The sequence below is a fragment of the Sander lucioperca genome, chromosome 22, assembly GCF_008315115.2.
Source record: "Sander lucioperca isolate FBNREF2018 chromosome 22, SLUC_FBN_1.2, whole genome shotgun sequence".
Classification (NCBI taxonomy): Eukaryota; Metazoa; Chordata; class Actinopteri; order Perciformes; family Percidae; genus Sander; species Sander lucioperca.
Genome location: NC_050194.1, coordinates 8,990,298 through 9,013,919, shown reverse-complemented (window position 1 = coordinate 9,013,919; position 23,622 = coordinate 8,990,298). Strand labels below are relative to the sequence as shown.

Below are 23,622 nucleotides of genomic sequence, written 5' to 3'. Positions count from 1 at the left end.
AGGTAGGGGAGAGGTCTTACCAGCAGAGGCATGGCCAGGTCAGCAAAGTAAACAAAGGCTGCCCCGAGTGTGAATCCCACGGCCACAGGCAAGAAAGCAAACGAGCCGTACTTCCCAGAATCTTCCGCCATGTCGATCGCCGGTGCCAGCAACGACCAATAGGAAGCAGCCAGCATAACCTGAGAGAGGAGAGGAAAGGGAGAGAAGGGGAAATGAAAAAAAACTAGCATCATAGCAGGAGAGCCTTTGTACGATCAAACACAGAAATATAGCAACCTAACGAGACATCACTAATTATTAGGGTTGGTATCGTTTGGTTTTTTCCCCCGATACCGGTGCTAAAGCGGTACTTTTAAAACGGTGCCGGTGCCTAAACGGTGCCTGAACTGATACTTTTTAAGAAAGTTAAAAAAAAGAAGAAAAAAAAGAAGGGTACTAAACAACAGTCAGCGACATTTAAGAACAACTTGTTTATTACTACGGCCATATGGTCAAAATTAAATGATTTAATAGTAATGTAATAACGTTAGCTGTCAGCATTTTAACCGTGTTTAATCCAGCTGCTAGCTAAAGGTAGGCTAACCTTACCTGCTGTTGAGTGTAGTGTAAAGTCAGGCACCGAAATAAGGCACCGAAATTTTCGTTCTTATTCGGTCTCATTACTACCGTTTAGGTCGGAACCGGTGCCCTATTGGCACCGCGTTTCGGTACCCAACCCTACTAATTATCATTATGCACAAGGAAATGTCAATTGTAAACAAGTCTCTTCAAAAATAAAATACTGCACGAGCCAATTTGAAAGTGACGTTTTCTTGTTTTTAAGATATCTCATCCAAATATCTCATCCATTGGGCCTGAGGCAGGAACCGCTGGTATGAACACATTTGTTCTTACATTGCACCTATAACTGATTTGCACATTATCTCTACTTCAAATTTTCTCTCACGAACACAATTGACATGTGGGTCAGAGATCTGTCACAAAAGTCATGTACAGATGGGCCGCCTGAGGGAAAAAAACTTGTATGACTTAAGAATTATGAACCAATAATTTAAATGAATTTTGAGTTTAAATATGAATACTGAAATCTAAAAAATAAATAGGTATATATAATAATAATAATAATAATAATAATAATAATAATAATAATAATAATAATATGTACATTTGATATAGTGTTTCAAAAGTAATCAAAGGCACTTTAAATAAAAACAAATACAGAAAAGGTAAAAGCAGTACAAACATACACAATACAACAATACAACTACAACAAAGAAACTAAATTCATACTTTGTTTGTTAGATCATGATTATCATGGCAATTTATAGAATAATTTTTATTATTTTATTGGCACATTTTAATCAGGCTCCTTATATTGTTCACTAGAACATTTTGCACACACACTGCTTTGCTATTGGTGGAGGCTGCAATTTCGCCGGTCAAAGATCACCGAAGTTGACTCCGTGCAAATTTGCTTTAATTGCCACCGGAGCTTGCTCTGTTTTGTTTGAAAATGACTTGGAACGTCAAGAGAAGTGACCATGCAGGAACTCATAGTGCACCTTTAATACGAGAGAATAGTAATAATAATAATAATAATAATAATAATAATAGAGAGTTTGGTGAATCTAATATGGAACAAGCAAACCTCAAAGAAATTGTAGGTTTAGCATAAAAAATATGAAACTGTTCTTGCAGGAGGCCCAATGTTTCCCAGATTTTGCTGTTAAGGAGCAGTGCCTGCGAGAAAATGATACGATACAACTTTATTGTCATTTTGCGTTACCGAGCATCTCCGCTCAAAAAGAAGAAAGAAAAAAAATACATATACACACAGAGCTAGACAACAATTACACATATAGTACAAAGATGAAGACATATCAACAGCCATGACAAAGAAACACGATATCCTCAGGTCCAGCTCTTACTTGGCAGCACACTGATTTTGGTTTAGCAACAGGATAGACTGATGTATAAAACAGTTCTTAAGCCTGTTGTATCTAAACAAAGGGACTCTAAATCGCCTGTTAGAAGGCAGAAGTTGGTATTCATAATTTAAAACATGCAAGGAGTCCGAAGAGATGCTGTTAGCAAGTCTGAGCATGCTCTTCTTGTGGACTGTTTGAAAAGGAGTGTTCAACAGGTTGACCAATGATCTTAGCGCAAACTTTGAGTTGATTATATAATTTAGTTTTACGTTTAGCAGATAGTCTGCTGAGCCAGGCTGTGCTGCAGTACAGCATGACACATGAGTTATAAAACAGAGAAACAATCTGGCCGCTGGTTCCAAAGGATCTAAGCCTATGGTGCTGCTGTATCTTTTTACAAATGTGCTGTATGTGAGGAGTCCATGATAGTCCACGATAGTAATCCAAAAGTAGTCCAAAAGTAATTGATCTTGCTAAAGTCAAATAAGACTATGGTGTGTGCGTGGGTGGGTGCGTGCATGCATGCGCAAATGTGTGGGTGTGTCCATGTTTGGATATGTATGCTATGTCTTTGTGTGCGAGTCAGTGCAACTGTCTAGTGTATTCAGTATTCTCATAGGTAATTAACCCTGAAAACATGTTTCACTTCAAAGCCTAGTCTGTCTGTGTCAGCTGTCAAAGTGCAAATAGAGAGGGGAGGATTCTGTATGTCTGAACACACAAGTGTGTCTTTACAAGCTTCATATATGCACATAGTATTATCTGCAGCTTTTATTGTTTATCACTAAAAAGTTGCCACATGCCAATCCTTATTCAGAACACTAAGAAAGGTAAACTGGCAAACTGCATTGTGGGTAATCAGGGGCACAGCCTTGCCTCCTCATTTGAACTGCGGCCTTCAGGACGACAGTACTGTACTCCTATGTTTACAAAAACCAGATCCAAGTTCTCTTTTTTTCCACAGGCTATCAAACTCCTTATGAATTTAATAGTTAATGAAGGTCCTGTATGGTAACAAGGTTGTATTTATTTATTTATTTTTTATTTTCTCTCTTCTTGTTTTCCCAGCTGAGTGCCCTGGTCTATGTTATGAGTAGTGATGTCTACATCTTTTTTACACTTTTCTTGTCTTAATGTTGTCTTTGTCTTGTCCTTGTGATAAAATAAAATAAAAACAATTAACTTATTCAGTTTTGAGCTCCTCTCACAGCTGCCTCCTGAAACAGTATCAGCCCTGGAAATGCATAACACGAGTGGGTGTTCAGCCCTGCCAATCAAAAGTAATGGAGGCCTATTGTTGGGCTGCAGTCAGCTCTGGATCTCCAAAGTAATGTACCGCTAGCATCAAATCTAGTCCGCTCTGTTAGTCAGACAGAGTATAACAATGCCAAAGTTGATTGCAACTCACTTGGTTTGCCTCCAAATGGAACTCTGGGAGCTGAAAACGTATGACATGAAAAACCTGACAGTTTTATTCTAGTCTTATTCATGTTGAATTGCCTGTCAGCAATCAAATCCTCGCCATGATTGCAGACGACAAATGATCCCATCCTCTTTTCCATCTACAATATAACCTGTCTTGATGCTGCCAAACAGAGTTTCTCAGTCATTTGCCCCAGCGAGGGCTCATGCCTCTTTCATGTTAGCGATCATAAAACAATCTACACTCACTTTTACAGTTTATATGATGTGAATGTACCAATTCTCATTGTATCTGCTTTCCGACTTAGTCCCTAGTTGGCTGCACAAGGCAATAAGCAAGGAGAAGGAAGGAGAAGGAGAGTTATTCAGGTAGAAGCAGAAAGCTGGATTCAAAAGACACAATGTATGGAATATAAACTTCATTTCTTTGTATTTATTTGGCATCTTCATCTCTCCACTGGCACAAGAAGATCAGCAAAGATATCAAAGAAAAGTCAGACAAAAACTACACTTGAAACTGAACTTTAAAGAATCTAAGGGTGGGGGACATGGTCTTAAAATAATATTACAATATTGTCAAATCAAGTCAACTTCATCGTCAATTCTGCAATATGTGCCAGATATCTCTCCGACCCACGGTGCAATAAGGACACGTACAGTGTGGTTTTTTATTTTATAATATAAAAGATAAGTAATATATACAAATAAAGATTAAACAAATGTATTGTTGTAACAATATTCATGGAGATATATAAGTAATAGTATACAACTATTTACGTGCTATACAACTATTTACTGGCTATCCTACTGAGAGGTGTATCTAATGATTTGCCTCATGAACGGGTTCGTATGTTTCGTATGGGTTCGAAAAGTAACTTGCGACGAAGGTTACGTTTTAGGCACCAAAACAACTAGTTAAGTTTAGCAAAAGATCGTGCTTTGTATTAAAACGCTCCCAAGGAACATGCATTTCCCGGGTGAAAGTCTTTTGTTTCCTTCGGGAAGCGAAATCCGCTCCCTGGCTTGTAAGTCCTGTATGTTAACGCCATTCTTATACAGCAGCAGTCAATGAGGTGCACACAGCAAATAAAAACGTGTAAATCATACGAATTACAGTGTTTAATTTTTCGTAGCTTTTGCTAGGTTTTTTGTAACTGTAGGTTGCAAAGATTTCGCAGAGCAGCTGGCGCACACACCTTCCTCCATCTCAACAACACGCAGAGTCAAATAAGCTGAATGGTTTGCTCCAATCTTCTGTAGTGCGGCAGATTGGAAGGAAAAAAGAAAAAAATATGTTCACAGAATCACACAAAAAAAACGAACTACTCCTTACAACACCCGTGAATGTTCGTTTACACACAGCCTGCAGCGACATGGTTCAGTCTTGTACCACGCACTTAAAACATGCTCCCACATGGGAGGTTTTCAAACCAACCAATCAGTACATCAACTGATTTTTTTAATTGGCAACCGGAGAGGAAGGAATGTGTTGCCTTTGGTTTGAATTCAATTTTAACATATTCTTCAAAGCACACTGCTGGACAATGATTTAATGGGAGCACTGGCTTTCTTATTATCGTAGAATCAGCAGCCTGGTTAATAATTGCAAAGCTGGTTTCCATTCCACACTGTTCCACTTCACTTAGTTTCCAATTAGAAAAGGTAGTTTCCTCCATGCAATTTGGTCATACACAGCCACTGGTTCCATCCAATTCTATAATTCCCTGATAATCAACTATTGCCTTAAAGTAGTATGCTTTAGTTGCTATACATGCTTCTGTGTTAACTTGCAAACTTGTTCGATAGTTTGCTCACTTTCTCAACTTTGACTCATACCTAGCACATAAAACCATAATCCCAGAAAGGAAACACTCTTGAGGGGATTATTTTTCATCTTTCACACTGGTCCTCTCCATATTAACTTCCCATCGTCTACCAATCAAGGGTGCAATTTTGCAATCCGGAGAATATCACGTACTTCTGTGCAAATTGAGTCAAGGAGAAGAGCTGTATACATGTTATTCAACAAGAATCCAGAGTGCAAATAAGGTGTGCAGTTTGACACACTGCTATTACAGCTGCCAAACCCCAAAGGTAAACAAAATGTAAATGCACAAACATAGCTTTGCATGTGTTTTGTGTATGAGAATTCATGTATTTGATCTCTTACAGGATTGATCCACCGACTAAAATTCCAGGATTACTATAACTACTATTTAGAAACGGGACAAACTCAACTATAGAAAATGACCCAAGATCAATTTTGACATCAAGCCATCTCCGGCATGGAGTTTTTTTCTCCTCTAATTTCCAAGACCTTTTCACTCAATCTTCCAAGATGGTATCATGGACAAAAGATATGCATGCAACTAGGGATGTCACGAAAACCGATACCACCGACACCGGTTCTAAAATGACAAAACACTGACAATGCCCATTTCTTTTGAAGAACCGTAGGCACCGTTAGCGACGATGCCAGTGTTAGCAGCATCGGTGCTGCGCCTCTTCCGGAACTGATGGGGGCAGTATATGCTTCAGAGTGTTCCAGTCGATCGATTCAGAAGAAGGAGGTCACAAAGAAGTGGCCGAGAGTCAACTCTACCCGACCTAAAAAACGGCATGTTCACTGCAAACTCACGGTCCTCTCTTTCCGATTTACAGCCCCCCTCTCTTGGCTTCAAATAACTCTCAGTTGTCGGCTACGGCCGCTGAACAGGCTACAGGTTGTAAACAGCCGTGGCCCACTTGCCTGCTCCTCCGGTAACGTTAGCCATTAGCAGGGTTAGCATGGCTGCATTAGCCATGGTTAGCCAGGACCTGTTGGGATCACTTTACTAGCAGTGTCTCAATTGTTTTTGCGAGTAACCAACTCCGGTACTCTAGTTATATAATTCAATGTGAGTACACATGTTGAAATGACATAAAATGCCCGTCCCTTGTAGCTGTGATAAATTAGCCTGAAGCTAATGCTTAGCTACCTGTTATGGAGGAAATTAGCCAACTCCTTCAAATACATCTCCAATATTTACCCAGGGTTTGTAAAGTCTCTGGTCACGCAACTGTTGTTGTTTTTGCACATTACCTTTTGAAAAGATGCCTGGAAGTCTGGAATGTGTCTAGGCACACTAGTTGTTGCACTATGACCATTAATTGCACTTTATTATGTTGACATTTTGATATTTTTCACATATTTTAATAAAGAAGTTCATGTTTCAAGTTAAAGTACATGGAATCTTAGAAAATCCTTTTTTTTACCGTGGTATCGAAATCTGCATCGAGAATCATGTTATTTTACTGGTATTGGCACCGACTACTGAATTTTTGGTATCGTGACACCCCTACATGTAACCAAAGAGCTACAAAATGGATCAATGGTGTTCAATTTAAGTTACTACACTTATCTGATTTCTTGTTGAGAGTTAGATGAAAATATCAACACCACTCTAATTGCTGTACTTAGCTTAGCATAAAGACTGGAAACATGCATAAACAACTAACCTGGCTCTCTCCAAAGGTAACAAAACCCACCAGGATCAGCACACTTCCTGTTGCAGTTTCCCCCTGCTGCTGATAAAAGTGCTACAGGAAACACTGGTAACTGCATCCAGACAAAATATAGTCCCTAGCTAACTGGCTTCTGGTTGTAGCTTCATATCTAATGGGTATGAGTGGTATCACTATTTTAATCTAACTCTCCTCAAGAAAGTATGGGCAAATTCTCAAAGTAAACTATTTATGTGATAGTCTAAAGCACAGCAAATCCCCAAATCATATATAATAACCTGTACAACATACAGTATAGTGGCATGGCTCTGATGACGGCACTATCGGTCTGTTAGCGAATTGGTCCACCATTTGCACAGCAAATCCCACTCACAACTCTGATGCAGATGCTAGTGGTTCAACAAAACAATACAAAAACCTACCTCAACAACATATACTAAATCCATATCCACTTGGCTACACTAATTATCCTGACTATTGGAATTGAAAGAAAATGTTAGCTACAAATGATGAAAGATAATTGATTTTGCTTTCCTGTAACTGATATATGCTCACGAAATAAATATTTTTATCAACTGGGACATGACAAATCAGCTCAGAAGCCTCTCAATGTAGCTCCTAACAAAAAAGGCTCAAAGGAATGGTTTAAGTTAATAATATGTTTGAATTGAAGTAGAAAAAGAGTGTATGTTTCATCACTCAAATAGTTTGAATATTATAATCGAAGGTTGAAAGCAGCAATAGGCAATTTCACATGCTGACAGCTCCAAATGGCAGTGACGGAGAACAGTTTGAAATATTGAACTTCACTACCCAAAAATTCTATAACAGCATGACATCAATTAACCCCACACAGAACACTCATATCAACTTTGCTGATCTGTGATACAAGAGGGCAAAGAGAGCCAAGGAATCTATTCTGACCCCAAGTCAAAAGGCACTTTTGAAGGGATGGGTATAGATGCTTATTTCTGAGGATTCCAACGTCAATAAATAAATCAATTTAATTCACCTGTGACGCAATAGTGGAAAATTCAATATTAATCACTCCAATATTTAGGGCTGACCTGAATGCTTCGAAAGTTTGATCGTTGCCATGGTAATTGACGTACAAATCAGTATGTGAATGCTTTGTCTTTTTATTTTTTTATTGTTCTCCTATTGGATGAAGGCCTAGGTGCAGCGCTGGCCAGGGTACTGAATATGACGGACAGACAGTCAGATGGTAAAACACTTTGTGGCCTGCCTCATTTCATCCTGGCGCCTGGCCTGAGAAATCATCCAAAGTTACTAGCATTCAAACTGAAAGTTTGACCACGGGAGGGATAGCAACTTCGCTGCAAATATCGGCATGCAAGATGTCGAAGAGAGGGGGGCTGTAAATCGGAAAGAGAAGACCGTGAGTTTGCAGTGAACATGCCGTTTTTTAGGTCGGGTACGGTTGACACGATTCAGCATTGATGCGACAAAGTGCCATAATCGATTATGTCACTGTTTATTTTCTGGCCTTGAGTGGACAATAAAGTTGTGAAGTTTCAATTACTTCCGGGGGCATAACAACAACAATCAAGATGGCTGAGGCGGAGGGAGATGACCGCGATAGACGGGTAATTAAAAACACACCCAAAGCTTGGAAAGCGGACATCTGGGCACATTTCGGATTCTACGAAGTTAATGGGAAACTAGACAAGACTTACGCGGTGTGTAAAACCTGCCACACTAAAATCAAGCACGTTGGCAATACAACTAACTTCACGAATCATGTTGATCGTTGGCATCCTGAGTTGGCTTCAACAACAACAACAACACAAAAAGTCGACACATCCCAGCCAAGAATTGACGAGTCGCTAGTGTCAACGTTGCCACACAACTCCGAGAGAGCAAAGAGGATCACACGATCGGTGGCATGTTTCATAGCGAAGGATCTATTAGGGATAGGAATAGGATCCCCATTCTGTGGTAGAAAATGCAGGGTTTCGCCACATGCTTAAAACAATTGAGCCCCGGTATAAGCTACCGAGAAGAGCTACCTTCACTGATTCTGCGCTTCCCGCATTGTACAAAGAAACCAAAGCAAAGGTAATGGAGTCAATGTGTAAAGCCAGTTGTGTAGCCATTACAAGTGACGCCTGGACTTCAGTCGCAACAGTCCTATGTAAACATAACGGCACATTATATTAGCGAGGATTGGCAGATTGTATCACATGTGCTGCAGTCACTGCTGGAAAAAGTTGGCTGTTATTGCTCTATTTAATTTCAAATGGTTCTAAAGCAGAGAGAAGAGAAACATTTCTCATTCAAAGCACTGAAATCTGATTTATGTTTTCTTTTTCAGGTTTGAAAATGCCATATCCAATACCCTGTACCATTAAATTTTATTTTATTTAATGACATTTATGTCAAAGATACAGGAGAGTGATAATACACACATAGCAGCCAATAAAATCTGTTGTTCAATATCTGACTGATGAAAAATTTGCCTTGTGTGCAGTAGAATTTTGATGCATCGCAATGCATCGTAGAATCGAATTGAATCGAATCGTTACCTGGTGAATCGTAATCGAATCGAATTGTGAGGGCAGTGCCAATGCACACCCCTAGCGTATACTGCCTCCATCAGTTCCGGAAGAGGCGCAGCACCGATGCTGCTAACACTGGCATCGTCGCTAACGGTGCCTACGGTTCTTCAAAAAGTCAAGCATCTGGAATCAAGTTTAAAACTTGCATTGATGACAACCAAAAAAGTTGGGTGTCAGATATGCCAAAGGAAACTGGTATACCACAAATCTACAACAAGTTTGGCAAATCAACAGAAACTTTAAGTAACAGCTCAGCCTTAATAAAGTATGACTGCCAGGCATTCAAAGTTATTGTAAAATACCCTTCTCTCATCTGATTTGTCGTTTAACAGCAATTTACCGGTGAAATAAGTTATTTTTGTTAAAAAATATTGTCATTACATTTTTAATAAATCATTCAAATTTGTTGAGCTGATCCGAAAATTGATCTGATCCATGACTCAAAACAGTGATCTGATCCGAACCGTGACTTTTGTGATCCGCTGCACCCCTAGTGATTATCCAACTGACTCTGTTTTCTGTAAACGTCTCTCAGCAGCTACAGAGTGCATAGCGGCTGGCTAACCTGATTGACAGACAGCAGAAGTTAACTAAACTACATCATCGCTCAGCCCGCCCACCGAAGCTTGGAAGCCCAAAAAGTGATATTCGGGACAGCCCTAGCAATATTCTTTCTTCCTCTTTTTCCGTTCCACTATCAGCAAAGTACTTTTGATCCTTCCTCCTTTAAGATTCCTCTCTCTAATTTGCATGTGCAACAGCCAAACCCCAGGCCCATTTCACAATCTCGAGTCTCCCTCATTAAGGCTTACTCATTAAGTCTCAAATCAACAGTCTCAGGGCTATTGAAACACCTGTCTAACACGGATGCCAGCACCCAATTATTGCTTTGTTATCTCACTCGGGGCCAAATACTAAGCCTTTTGCAGCTAGTTTCAGATGGAGATACGGAGCATTGTGCCCAAGAAATATCCCTGTTAGCATAGGAACATCTGAACAGAGTATTAGCATAGTTATTTAGGGGACGATCGGGCAAAAACTGGAAATGAGTGTAGTCATCATTATTGCTATTTTTACTCTATTCCAACATTAAGACATTGTTGTGTAGAGTGAACTGTGTCCATTAAGCTCTCATTAGCTTGGAGCTTGGTGCATTTGCTCAGGTAGCTCCAGCGATAAATAATATGTCAGACAGGACAAACAGCAAAACACAGGATCCTCCTCAGGTCTGGATTTGTGTTGAACTGTACATCTACAAAACACACAATGGGGAGGGGGAGAGAAAAAGTCATGGAGGAAGAATCACTTTTTTGGCCACACTAGCAGCCTGACTGGTTTTGGTCCAGACTGAAATATTTAGAGCGTCATCCACACGGCCTCTAGTGTGGCCGTATACTCTCTTGTCTTGTCCATGAATAAATATAATAATGAATAATCGAATAGATAAAAACATACTATGGAAAATGTAAATGAAACATAACAGCAGCTACTGAACTCTGCACAAAGCTGTAAGCAATAATAGTAATACACATTACTCATAAACGTAAGTGTAATCACAGAAATAGTATAAGAATAAATGCTTTATTAAACTAACTCCATCCATCCTAACCGTGACACAACTTCTTTGTTGACAGCCCCAAATGGCAGTGGTGTACAATATATTTTAAATAACTATTTTTCTATCTTTTCAGTTTTGTTAGGATTTCCATTGTCACATTGGGGTCAGTTTATTCAGAATTATAATGATAGAAGTATTAGCAGGACCTTTTCCAATATATGGTCTATTCCTCCCTGCAACAAACAGAGATAACCACTTTTCCATGTTAATATAATTGTCCAAGATAAACAGGAAGACAGACGTCAGAGGTTTAGCTTAATCAAACTACTGTCGACAATATCTCAAAATGCTCTCATCATTAACATTACTACATGGGTGATCTGATCTTGCAGTGCTTGAGGGAACTCATCTAGATGCATGTTGCAGTGTACTCAATCGTGCAATCAGTGATTATAACCCTGCAGAGCTTGGAGGTTCCATATGAGCAATGAACGACAATATTATAAACCACCACTGAGTCATTTTATGGTTTCATAACTATATAGTTTTACATAGAGTGGTCGTTACATGTGATGCACATGGTCCCTGTGTTCTAAGAAGGCTACTACAGACTCTATAGACCACCTCTTGTACCTGCTATTATAGAACGGACCAATACAAATTGGACCGATGTACGCGTTTGCCGTTACAAGAGAAACCACTTCTGCAGATAGCAGGTAAGCAAATGCCGTGTAATCAATTGCCATAAATCCTATTTCTATTTCATTCCACAATTACACAGTGAAAACTTCATGTACTCAATGATTCCTTCACATCTGTGGTAGGAAAAACTCCGATTCTCAACATGGAACACTGAGAACTCTACACTGAAATCCAGGTCAGTTTTGAATAAAATAAAAGAGACATCAGAGAAGATAACAGGACCAAGAGTCTGCCGCCACGCTAGCGGCTCTGTGAGGCTGAACTTGGGCACCGCAGTGATTAGAGCTAAATGCCAATTTTAACACGCTGATGTTTAGCAGGTTTAATGTTTATCATGTTCACCATCTTAGTTTAGCACATTAGCATGCTAACATTTGCTAATTAGCACTAAATAAAAAGAACAGCTGAGGCTGATAGGAATGTTGTTTGGATCTGAATGTACAGTAAGTGTAAGTTGTCAATACCAAATAATGCTGTTTCCAGGATATTTTCTAGCCCCAAACTGTTATATTTGAGACTTGTTCGATGATTAATCACGAATATAATCAATGGATCATTCGTTGCATCCCTTGACATACCAGTATGGCAAAGAATCTTGCATCAATTCAAAATGGAAAGACTGATGAAGAATGTTTTTCCACAACTGCAATAATACATTCCTATCAGAAAAAGCTACTTCCTCTATGTCTGTGCTTATATTACAGTATGTCGCCATGGAGGGTATTCAATAGGATTGGCAGCCATTGTTAAGTGCATAACATTCAAAGTGCACTTGTTTTGCAAGATACTGTGGTGCTGGGAGACTGGAACAAAAGCTGCACCACTGACAATTGCACGTTGAACAATTTTTGTTTAGCTGTTGTACCTGGTATTAAAGTACGGGTAGCTCAAATCAACACAATCTGTTCAAACAATCTTGGTTTATAGCCATTATATAATAGCCATATACAATGGCTATGGCATATAATTCATTTGCACAATAAGTATCACTTTGCATCTGAGAAAAAAAAGGTTACTGTCGAACTGATAGCTGGAGGGAAGCCGAGCATCTGCACACACACTGCCATGACAAAGAGCTGGTTGAAAATTGGCCAAGTTTCCCGCTAAATGTACGCTCTATTTAGAATATTTTCAGCGCTTTACCTTGCCGTCAGACAGCCCTTTCCGACAGGTAACTGAAGCCGTTATCTATGCTATCTTCAAAGCCACCAGACTCCATGGACAAAAGCAGTAATTTTACCTCACTGCCTCGGTCGCTTAGTTCGTTTGTGTTATTGTGCGACTTTATTTAGCGTTAAGCTAAAGAACTAGCCTGTGCTAGCTGGTAGTGTAGGCTAACGTTATATGGGCCGAGTTCCATAGCAACTGCCTCGGTATGGGCATGCAGCCAGCAGAGAAGAAGCCTATTTTATTGTGATCATTATTAGGTACACATCTATTTAAATTGAAATTGTGTCTGTAACTTTCATGTTGCCATATCACAGCCTGGTGTGAGCTATTGCTTAAGTATATACCTGCTATGAAAAATTATAGAATTAGGTATGCAAGGTAGAGAGAGCTACTTTGAAATAGTGTAGATCTTCCTAAAGATGCTACCTTTCGGCAGAAATGCAAATTGTGCTGTGTAAAAAAGGTTAACTGTTAAATATCTTATGGTGAGCTGGGCTGGGGCCGAACCTCTGTACAAGCGAAATGTGTCGGATACACTCGCTAAAAAGTTGCAAAAAAAAGGTGTTTAATCTATAAAATGTCAAAAAAAAAAAAGTAGTGAAAAAGGGCTCATCCCAATTCTTCGAAGACCAAGTTGATGCCATTAGATCTTGTTATGAGCGACTAACAGTTCAAAACATTCAACTTTTTTTGTTGAAAATTTACTTCAATTATGAATCGATTAGCAAAATAGTTGACAAATATTTTTCACTCGACTAATCGATCAATCACTTTCAGCTCTACTTTTAAGTTTATGGTGTACCTTAAACTATGTAGCTTTTAAACCAGACCAATCTGCCAGCTCATGTTTCTTTTGCTCCGATAGATACGTCCGGCCCCCCCTCCCATTGGGCAGGTTTACGACGATGACTGACAGACGAGTGTGAGCTTGAACGTACTTACTGGACGTAACTGGCAAAGCACTAGGCACACTAAACTCAGATCAAACTGTCAAACTAGGCCATTCTGATCAAATACAAATTAAGATTTTTTTTTTACTGTATTGCATATTTCTTGCCTAATGTTTAGCTGTAATTTGAGAAGGTTTGTGACTCAGCCATTTTTGTCCTGCTTTAAAACAGACCAAGCACTGTGGCCGGGTTGGCTCAGTGGGTAGAGCAGGCACACATATATTTAGAGGTTTATGCCTCGTTGCAGAGGTCCAGGGTTCGACTCCGATCTGTGATGATTTCCTGCATGTCCTCCCCCTCTCTCTCCCCTTTCTCACCTGTCCTGTCCATTAAAGGCGGAAAAGCCCAAAAAAATCATCTTTAAAAAAAATAAAAAACAGACCAAGCACCGCCCAAACTTGCAAGTGACCCACAGCGCTATGTCGCCCTGATTGGTTGTAGGTCAAATTTCATTGCTTTAATTGGTTGGCCTTTTCAATTTAATTTTGGTCTGCACCGTTAATGCAGCAAAAAAACTGAAAAGTTCCAGACTAATACACATTTACGAATTAGTCTGGCTATGCCGGGCTAGAATCTATGATCTCTGTTAGTTACTGTTGTAAAACTGTGTTCTCGTCATAAAAGATAACCTACTATAGTCCTGATAATGTCCTTTCAAAGGAAGTCATTGATTTATTTCAAATAAAATATGCTGGAGCACAACGACAAAACAAAAGTGTCTGAATATTTAATGGCTGCACTGTATGTGTAAATCATACAGAGCGGCAGAGAAAAGCGTAACTGATACAAACAAAATGCTGAAAGTCATGCATTGGAGATATGGCAGCTCTGGTCTATGTGTTTAGTATGCTTTGGATGTGTAGTGTTTTATGCATTTGTGATGTTATGAATTGTTATCTTGGACCCACAGTCTGACATAAAGTAAATAAAATGATTTATTTACAGGAAGCGCACAAATTGAAAAGAAGCGTGGGGATAGTGCTGATGATTTCTGTCCCTTTGCTGTGTAGAGCAAAAATAAATAGAGATATAATCTTTCCTAAGGACAGTTCATTGCCTTTTGAATGCTTGAGCTCTTCCATTTTCTCAAGCAACTGCAGTATTTTTTCCACCAGCTGTGGTTAGTGGCTCTATCATCTAATCACAGCCTGTGGCAAATGAAGAAATAACACGGATCCTGATAGTTTGATCGATTGCAAAGATAGAGACAGACATAAAACAACTTGATTACTGCCCTGCCCGAAATGAGCGTTAAGTGGCTCTGTGAAGTACTTGGAAAGTGAGGCGAATATGACCTTCATTACGGGAGCAAGACAGACTACATTATGCATGTTTTCATGTCACTATCTATACCGTTCCTCTGTCCATACCTCACCAGCTGTCCAGATAATGATTAAACTAAATTGAGCCTCAAGGGGGTTCTGCTTAGACTTCCCTCTCACCATACATAAACAAATGGTGAGCCATGTGAATGTTCCCTATTTCACCGCTCCTTTTTAATGGCCTGTATTGCCCTGTCAGTGCAAAATCTTCCACTAAGGAGAAGAGGCATCTATTTATTTTCCGCAATCAATTTTTATTTCGCACATGCTGCTCTGCTTTTCCATCCATATTTCATTCCATTTTATATTTCAGTCAACCAGCAGATAGTAGCATAAAGCAAAGTAGACAGTTTATAACTTAACATATTCTGCTAGTTTTTGCTAGCTAGCTATTTAGTGGGACGTAGTCTATATCCACGACGTTCCACTTCCGGGATCGCTTCGGTGCTGCCGGAAATTCCGCCGGATATCCTTCTTTTCGGCCGGATGTCTATTACCTTCTGCTTTCTTTTGTGTTGGAATTTTAAACTCCGGTGGATTTCTGAGGACTATGGTTAACTGCTCCTCAGATCTCTGCAGGGTAAATCCAGACAGCTAGCTAGACTATCTGTCCAATCTGAGTTTTCTGTTGCACGACTAAAACAACTTCTGAACGTACACGTTCAACCAAAACAAGTTCCTTCCAGAGGCTATTTTGCAGAGGCACCGTGGCTCTGTCTGATGCTTAGCGCCCCCCAAGATGATTGTGATTGGTTTAATGTCATGCCAATAAACCAGAGCACATTTTTCTCCCATCCCTGAATGCTGTGTGGACTAGCCAGACCCTCCTTTGCAGCGGTGTGGAGGAAGGTCTGGCAATGCGAGACTATGTGGGATGTAGCTTGATTGAGCATGCTAATTGATTTGATAATTTTAATTAATCCATTTCCATTCATTTTTTTTATTTTAAAACATTTATGTTATTAATTAGTTGTTCACTTTAAACCCTACGTTTGCACACAGCCCACATTGTCGGCGAACATTTTCAAATTACCTTTCCCCGTAAGTTAACTTGTTAGCTAGCTACAGTAACTCACATTTCACATTGACAAATTAATGGCTTTATTTGGCAAATGAATGGATTATGTGTGATTATGATATGGTAAAAGGTTTGTTTCTATCTGCATGTGGCATGGTAAATACAGCCTGAACAAATAGCAATTTTTCCTGTTATTTCTCATTAATTCCCATACCTACCTTCAATATTAACGACATTTTGCAAACCTAGCTGTGATTAAAAGCATTACCCACTCTGACAAACATTAACATATTGTTCTCTGACACTAGAAAACCTGAGGAGGCAATCACCTGTGAGTTTTGATGTGCTTATCAAATAGTGCATGCTTCTATTGAGAGTCGGAAGAAAAACAGGAAGCACTTATCACTGTGCATGTTGAAAACCCTTCCACTAATCCTCATTCAGGAGAAAGCTAGATATTGTAATTCTACAGCGCTATGAAGCACATTCATCAAAGCCGACACTACAATATCTTTCAGGGATCAATCCCAATATTACTGAAGAAATCTGCATTATTTCTGGTATAAATAGAATATTGATGCAGGATAAAATACAGTATGAGGAGATATAATGCCAACCACAAATGCTAAAGTTTAAGTCACACATTCCAAAACTGCTTATGTAAAAGTTAACCAAGTTAGACCTGCCTCTGCCAGTGTTATCTAAATGCTGCAGCACCTCAAGATAAACACCTGCAGCTCCAAAAAGAATACTTAAAAACCGAAATAAGGTAATTGTATGCCATTAGTTGCCATCAGTGAGAAAACATTTGCTACTGCATGTGTTGCGTTTACATAGTTAGACTGCCCAATGGACATACAAAATGACATACAAAAAAGTACACTACTTGTACTTGTAGGTCAAGTACATTTGTATTCTAAGCATTCAGCTGAAACCCATCGCTGAACCTTAACACAACTGTAGAAAAGCTTTGAATTGTGATTGTTGTGTGAACACAGTTAGCTGACAAGTTGGCCAAAAAAATTGAAGGAAGTAAAAGTACTGGGTGTGATTCAGGTGGGAGAGAGAAATGCAAATGTACTGTGTCTCTTGTTCTGAGACAAAACATAGAAAAGTCAAATCAATCTTTTACTGAAATTATAAGGCAGCTGAATCCATTGCCAATACACATAGTTTACAGCAGTGGAAGAGATTAAAATAAATGTAAGAGGTTCATTTGTATTGCCAACAAATTTAAACAAGACTAAGGCTATTTTCACACCTGTCCTATTTAGTTCTGCTGAATCAAACCCTGGAGTATTTACCCCCTACAGCAATCACACTCAGGTGTAGACCAAAACAACCGGACCAAGACCACTGGGGGCAGTAACAAACTAAGGGCGTTTTCACACCTATAGTTTGTTTGCACTGGTCCGAATCAGTTGATGAGTTTGCAAACTTGGAGCGTTTCCCCCTTGGTTCAGTTTCATTTCACACGGACAAAAATCCAAGCGAACCAAAAGGCATCACTACAAACCACCTGGGAATGTTCGCTCTTATTGGTCAGATGTGTCTGGGGCGGAAGCAAGAAAGCAAATACAGGAAAAAGGTCCTGAGTTCTCGCGTGGTTTGTAGTGATGCATTTTCGTTCACTTGGATTTTTCTCTGTCTGAACCCAAACCAAGGGAAAAACGCTCCAAGTTTACAAACTAATCAGCTAATTTGGACTGGAGGAAAGAAACTATAGGTGTGAAAATGCCACAGACGTGCTAGGGTTTCTTTGAGGCTGTACTTTGGGAGAACAGGGCTCTGGGCTAAATGCTAACATCAGCATGTAAACATGCTCAAAGTGACAATGCTAACATGCTGATGTAAACAGCTATAATGGTAGTTGATCATAAACCCAAGTATTGGTCAGATTGAATTGACTCGATGATAGCACAAGATTGTTACAATTCATCCTGAGGGGAACCTGCATGTATGCAGCAATGTTCCTGGCAAATAATCTAATAGTTGTTCACTCTGAACCAAACATGTGAAATGAAAAGTCAAAGGATCATCAAAGTCTTTTTAATTAGGATACATTTTCGGGCAAACATGAATGTCTGTACAGAGGTTTGGGCCAAACCATCCAGTAAATGTTGAGCTAGTTTACTGGATAAGTGAAAACTTTGACCAGTTGTTGCACTAAACCAGATGTTTTCAAAGTGGCAGGTGGGCCTCCACAGGGCAGCTTCAAACTGTTTCAAGGTAAGTTTACTAAGCAAGTAAACTAAGAGGGGGGCGAGGGGGGGGGGGGCACCTTTTAACAAGCGTTGTCCAAGGGGAAGGCAATCCATCAAAAGTTGTTGAGATATGCCATTCTGGGGCTAAAATGTCCCACAGAAGTTTCAACAGTCTTAGTTTCTTGCCCTGCAGAACAAAAGTTCATGTTCCAAGCATTGCCCAGTTTAACATTCCTACAGTTTCACACATTCACTTACAAAAACAATTGACAAGTACCATCCTGCTAGCAACCAAACATCTTCCCATGGTGCAGCTGGAGGATTATATGCCTCTCTAAAAGGGCAGGTCAAAGTTTTTTCAGACAGATTCTTCCCGCACAAACTGCCAGCTAGCCTTTACACCTGGGTGTTAAGGGGCTAACATTGAGAGGTAACTACCATTCTTTTCAACCTCAACCCTATTTTCCTATGTTTTTATGTCCAAGTGACTGATGGACAACAATCTTTGAAATTGGTCCAGTATTAAGCAAGATCGCTGCAGTCGGCAGCGGCGAAACAAGCTACAATGTAAGTTAATAGGGAAATCGTGCAGCTTGTATTAAGGTTCACAAAAGTGCTTATTTTGCCGCTGACAGGCTTAGGTTAATATTATAGGTTAGTGTCTGACAACTAGTGCTGTCATTAACGGCATTAACGCAAACCCATTTTAACGACGTCAATTTTTTTATCGCGAGATTACCGTTCTTTTTGGCATAGCAAACTTTGTAGTTTTTTTTCACATGCTGTTGCAACAACAAGTAACGTTAGAAAAACTACAACACCACACCGGATCTAGCTAGACCGGAAACAAAACAACAGACGTGCCGCACACACTTGTTTGGGCTTGCAAGCCAGCCAAAGAGTAGTAGGCTAACGTTGCGTTTTGAGTGGATTGCGAGACGCTGAAATGGATGCCAATAAGACTCTGAATGGAAGGTTTACTTTTAAAAAGTTGCCAAATGGTTCCATTGACAAGACCAAAGTGATCTGTGTGTTTTGTCGTTGTGAACTGAGCTATCATCGCAGAACGTCCAGTCTGAAATACCACTTGATGGCCAAGCACACAGCTGACGCGAATTCTCCGCCCCCTTGTCAAAGCCAGGCGACAAAAGTACAAAGCAAGTTGATCCACTTTTTCATGTTGATAAGAGCATTAAAATGAGAAAAAATAATTGGACAAAAAGAAATCTAGGGACATTTAGAATAGATAATGTGCGATTAATTGCGAGTTAACTATGACATTAATGCGATTAAATATTTTAATCGTTTGACAGCAGTACTGACAACATTATGGGTTGTCAGAGTATGGTGGGTTTAGCGCTAGCAACCTCAGAGCGGTTTCTGGTTAAACAGATAGGTCTCAAAGAGGTACTAAAAAGGTCTATATCTGAAGGGATGCTTTCCATAATGTTGTCAGATACTTAGAATAAATATCTGAGCCTTTTAATGGCAAAAACAACACTTTTAGTGGACCAAACTGACTGAACATTTGCCACATAGGGCTACATTGCAGCCCGGTATGTGGCTGCCGGTTACAGCATTCACGCTTAATACTAGACTAATTTCAAAGATTGTTGTCCCTTTCAGTCACTTACACACAAAAACATAGGAAAATAGGGTCCAGTTGAAAAAAAAAGGTACTTACCCTTTAAGAGTTATTCCACCGAGGGCAAAGATGAACTGAGATTACCGAGCAAATGTCACGGGCAAGGAGTAAAAGTCAAACAGCCAAGATAGCAGTCTCTAGAACCTACCCTGCTATTCTCACAGCCCTGTGCTCTAGCTGGTGGCGATACAAATTAAAGTTAAACATGGCGTATCTATTTCTGAATATTGAATTGATTCAGCCAATTTTCCAGTTCCAGGTTCAGTATGCTGCGAGAGGCATACAGCCTGCAGCTCTCCATCAGCTATAAAGTCTGACATCTGACTTAAAACGATGAGGAAAGCAATGCCTGAGAGTGATTACAGGGACAATGTTTACTATATATTATTATTATTATTATTATTATTATTATTATTATTATTATTATTATTATTATTATTATTATATTACTATAATTCTGTCACTTTGTTGGTTTTCTTTTTCCTTATGTGAAAACAGTCAATCCTACAAGGAATTAATTGTCAATTCATTTGATTTGCATTCATCCATGTAAAGAAATAAACATATCCTGCCTATTCACGCAAAGGTAATAGTTTAGTATTCATGACGTGAACTATTTAGTAATAGTTTTTATATAATTTAGTCAAAAATGTTGAAATCCCACAGTTTGATGTCACGGTCATTGAACTAATACTGCTCTGTTTGTAACAGAGGACTGTTTAAAAAGTTGCAAGATAACATCTATAGTTTCAGTAATACATTGTTCACTAATACTGTACAGATAACAAGTCATCCATCTCCATATCATTACACGCAGGGTTAGTTCACACGGTGTCGTGCTTTGTTATGGTCTTTACAATTGTGCCATTAAAACAGTCCCCCTTTTCTGCTGCCTGCATTCCTTCGTTCTTTTACTCTCATGCCTCATTCAGTCACAGCTTCTGCACTGCTCAAAACTGCAATCTGACAGTGAGTGGTGAATTTGATGCAGTGAGAGAGATACTCGTGATGGAGAGTGGAAGGACGTTTGGAAGGACGGCTTGAAAAAAATATATGATTTGAAATTCTATATATGCATCCAGAGAGGATGAGCAGAACCTTGATAATTAAGTAAGGCCTTGTAAGACTGAATTCACTCCAATTCCTCCTGAGGAGCCTTACTTTTTCCACCTAAAAACTGTAAATAGTATGTTAACAGACCATGAGAAGACTTCAACAGGAGTGTGTGTGGTGTCTGTATGTTCTGTAAATGATAGGGATGTAACGCTATACTCAACTCATGATTGGATATGATTCACAATTTTAGACAGATTGAGCTGCAGACAAATGACTAAAAAATATCCCTTTATTTATATAAACTGTGCAAAACAACAGCTGTGTCCTCCCATCAAAAGTGCAACTGAAACTGTATTTTATCCTAAATAACAATTAAATAAAAATAAGATTTCTAAAACAAATCCCATATCAAAATAACTAAATGAATAGAAAAAAATCTGTGACGTCTAAAGCGGTTGTAATATTTACACATTCATATCGATTATAACAGATTCACGATGCATCGTTACTTCCCTATTAAATGTGCAAGCATGTGTGGGTAAAATACTGTAAACCTTACTGTAATGGCTCATCTGCTGCTTTTAAAACCAGAAATAACTCATTGACATGCAATTAAAAAGAAGTAGCTATTCATTATTACATTCCAATACATCCAAATATTATAGTGTGGGTAAATCCATGACAGAAAAAACAACATGCCACCTAGGGCTGAAACAATTCCTCGAGTAACTTGAATAATTTGATTACTAAAAATCCTCGATGCAAAATGATTTGCCTCGAAGCTTTGTTTAATTAATGCTATCAACGTTGTATCGCTCACAGTGTTTCCGCACGGAGGATTATTACTGGCGCACACCGGGCTAACGACGCTGCTGATGGCGACACATGCCATGAAGACTGATTACAAAATAAAGAAAGAGCGTAGGGGGCTAAGAGAAGAGACAGGCTAAAGAAAACGACAAAAAGTGTCCAAAGTTTGGAATCAGTTCAAACGTAATTAAAACGAAAACTCTGTACGGTGTGTCTACTGCAAAACAGAACTAGCTTACCACAATAATAGCACGACATCAATGCTTCAGCATCTCAACAGAAAACATTGAGTCTAACTTAATCATCCATTCCACAAAGCGGACCCGACAAAAATAAATCACAGAGTCGTATGGACGATGAAACTACACCAAATAGAACAACTACCAAAAACAAAGACAAGAAAATATGTAGTGGTGACCACAATTTGATCTAAAGCGCCGGAAAAACAGCTGATTGTCGCGCACCATTTTCTCTCACTCTCTCTCTCTTCATGGAGAAACAGCTGATCAACGATCTACTAGCATAAGTGTAACAGAGCTGTGTGACATTGTAATCAAATATATAAATGAAAATAGGTTGAGTATAACTAATATTTACATATAGGCCTATATACAGATCAGTCAGAGGTTGAAACTTGTAAAAGTTGAAAGTTAAGTTGTACAACTTAAAAGGTGCTGTAGGTAGGATTGGGCAGATCCAGGACTTAGCCAAAAAATTTGAACATCAACAGTCCCTCCCCCCTTTCTGCTGAAGCCCAAAACAGTCTCCTAAGCCCTTCCCCCCACAAGGTAGAATGAATGCGTGTGCATGAGCAGTGATTGACATGCAGTTAGAAACCCCCCCTGGCCCTGATTGGTGCATCTGAACAGGGAGCTGTGGATTTTTTGCAAATCGCACTACAAGAGGGTGGTGCCAGAGGAGACAGATTTATTTTTAAATTACCTGCTTCATGTAGTTCTACTCGAACATAGGGTCGGTTTCAGCAAATATGACAGAAAGTTAGTTTTATAAGTCTTACCTACTGCACCTTTAAGGTAACGTTTATGTATGTTTAATGTATGCCTTAGTTTGAGGTTGAGCATTTCAGAAAGTTTTCTTTAAAAACAATGTAATATGGCACTTAAATGCACTTAATATGTTTAGTTTTTTGAGAGATGATATTGTAAGCAATGTAGGCAATACAAATGTTGCTTTTTCCGAAAATTAAACCAAACTGTTGTATATTATTGCTCTTCAATAAAACAAAGTATTTCTTATCCAATTACTCGATTAAATAAACGATAGCTGCAGCCCTAATGCCACCCTCACTAAGTATTCCTGGCAGATACCGTCTACCCCTCATGACGCTTATTCACCTCACACACAACACGCATCTGGCAGCAGGACGGCGAAAGAACTAATGCCCATATGGACGAATGCCTTGACCTCTGCTCCAGCTTCTTTAGGCTTGTTTTCGACAACTGTGCACGGAATGCCGAAAATCACTGAAGAGCCTTGGAGATGGTGTTGGCTGAATTCTGTGAAACATAATACCCTAAGAAAACCCCACATGCTAGAATTGCATTAAATGCTGTTTATTGGCCTCTCCTTTACACTGGCTTACAACCACTTGTTCATTACAGTACACATGCCATTTGGTTTGTTTCAGCACATGAATTGCAAAAAAAACAATTTGTCATAAAATAAGTAATAATAGTGTTAGCCACGATGCTAACGGCATTAATAACTGAGCCAAACGTTGTTGTCACTAATAT

The 23,622-nt window shown here is 39.3% G+C and overlaps 1 protein-coding gene across 3 annotated transcripts in view; it reads right to left on the bottom strand.

Moving 5' to 3' along the window:
• Positions 1-23,622, bottom strand: part of LOC116046902 (zinc transporter ZIP11) — a 173,710-nt gene that overhangs the window by 136,710 nt on the left and 13,378 nt on the right. For all 3 annotated transcript variants that reach the window (XM_031295372.2, XM_031295374.2, XM_031295373.2), the window contains exon 4: positions 21-179. In XM_031295372.2, the coding sequence (XP_031151232.1) occupies positions 21-179 (159 nt within the window). The remainder of the gene's footprint in view (positions 1-20; positions 180-23,622) is intronic.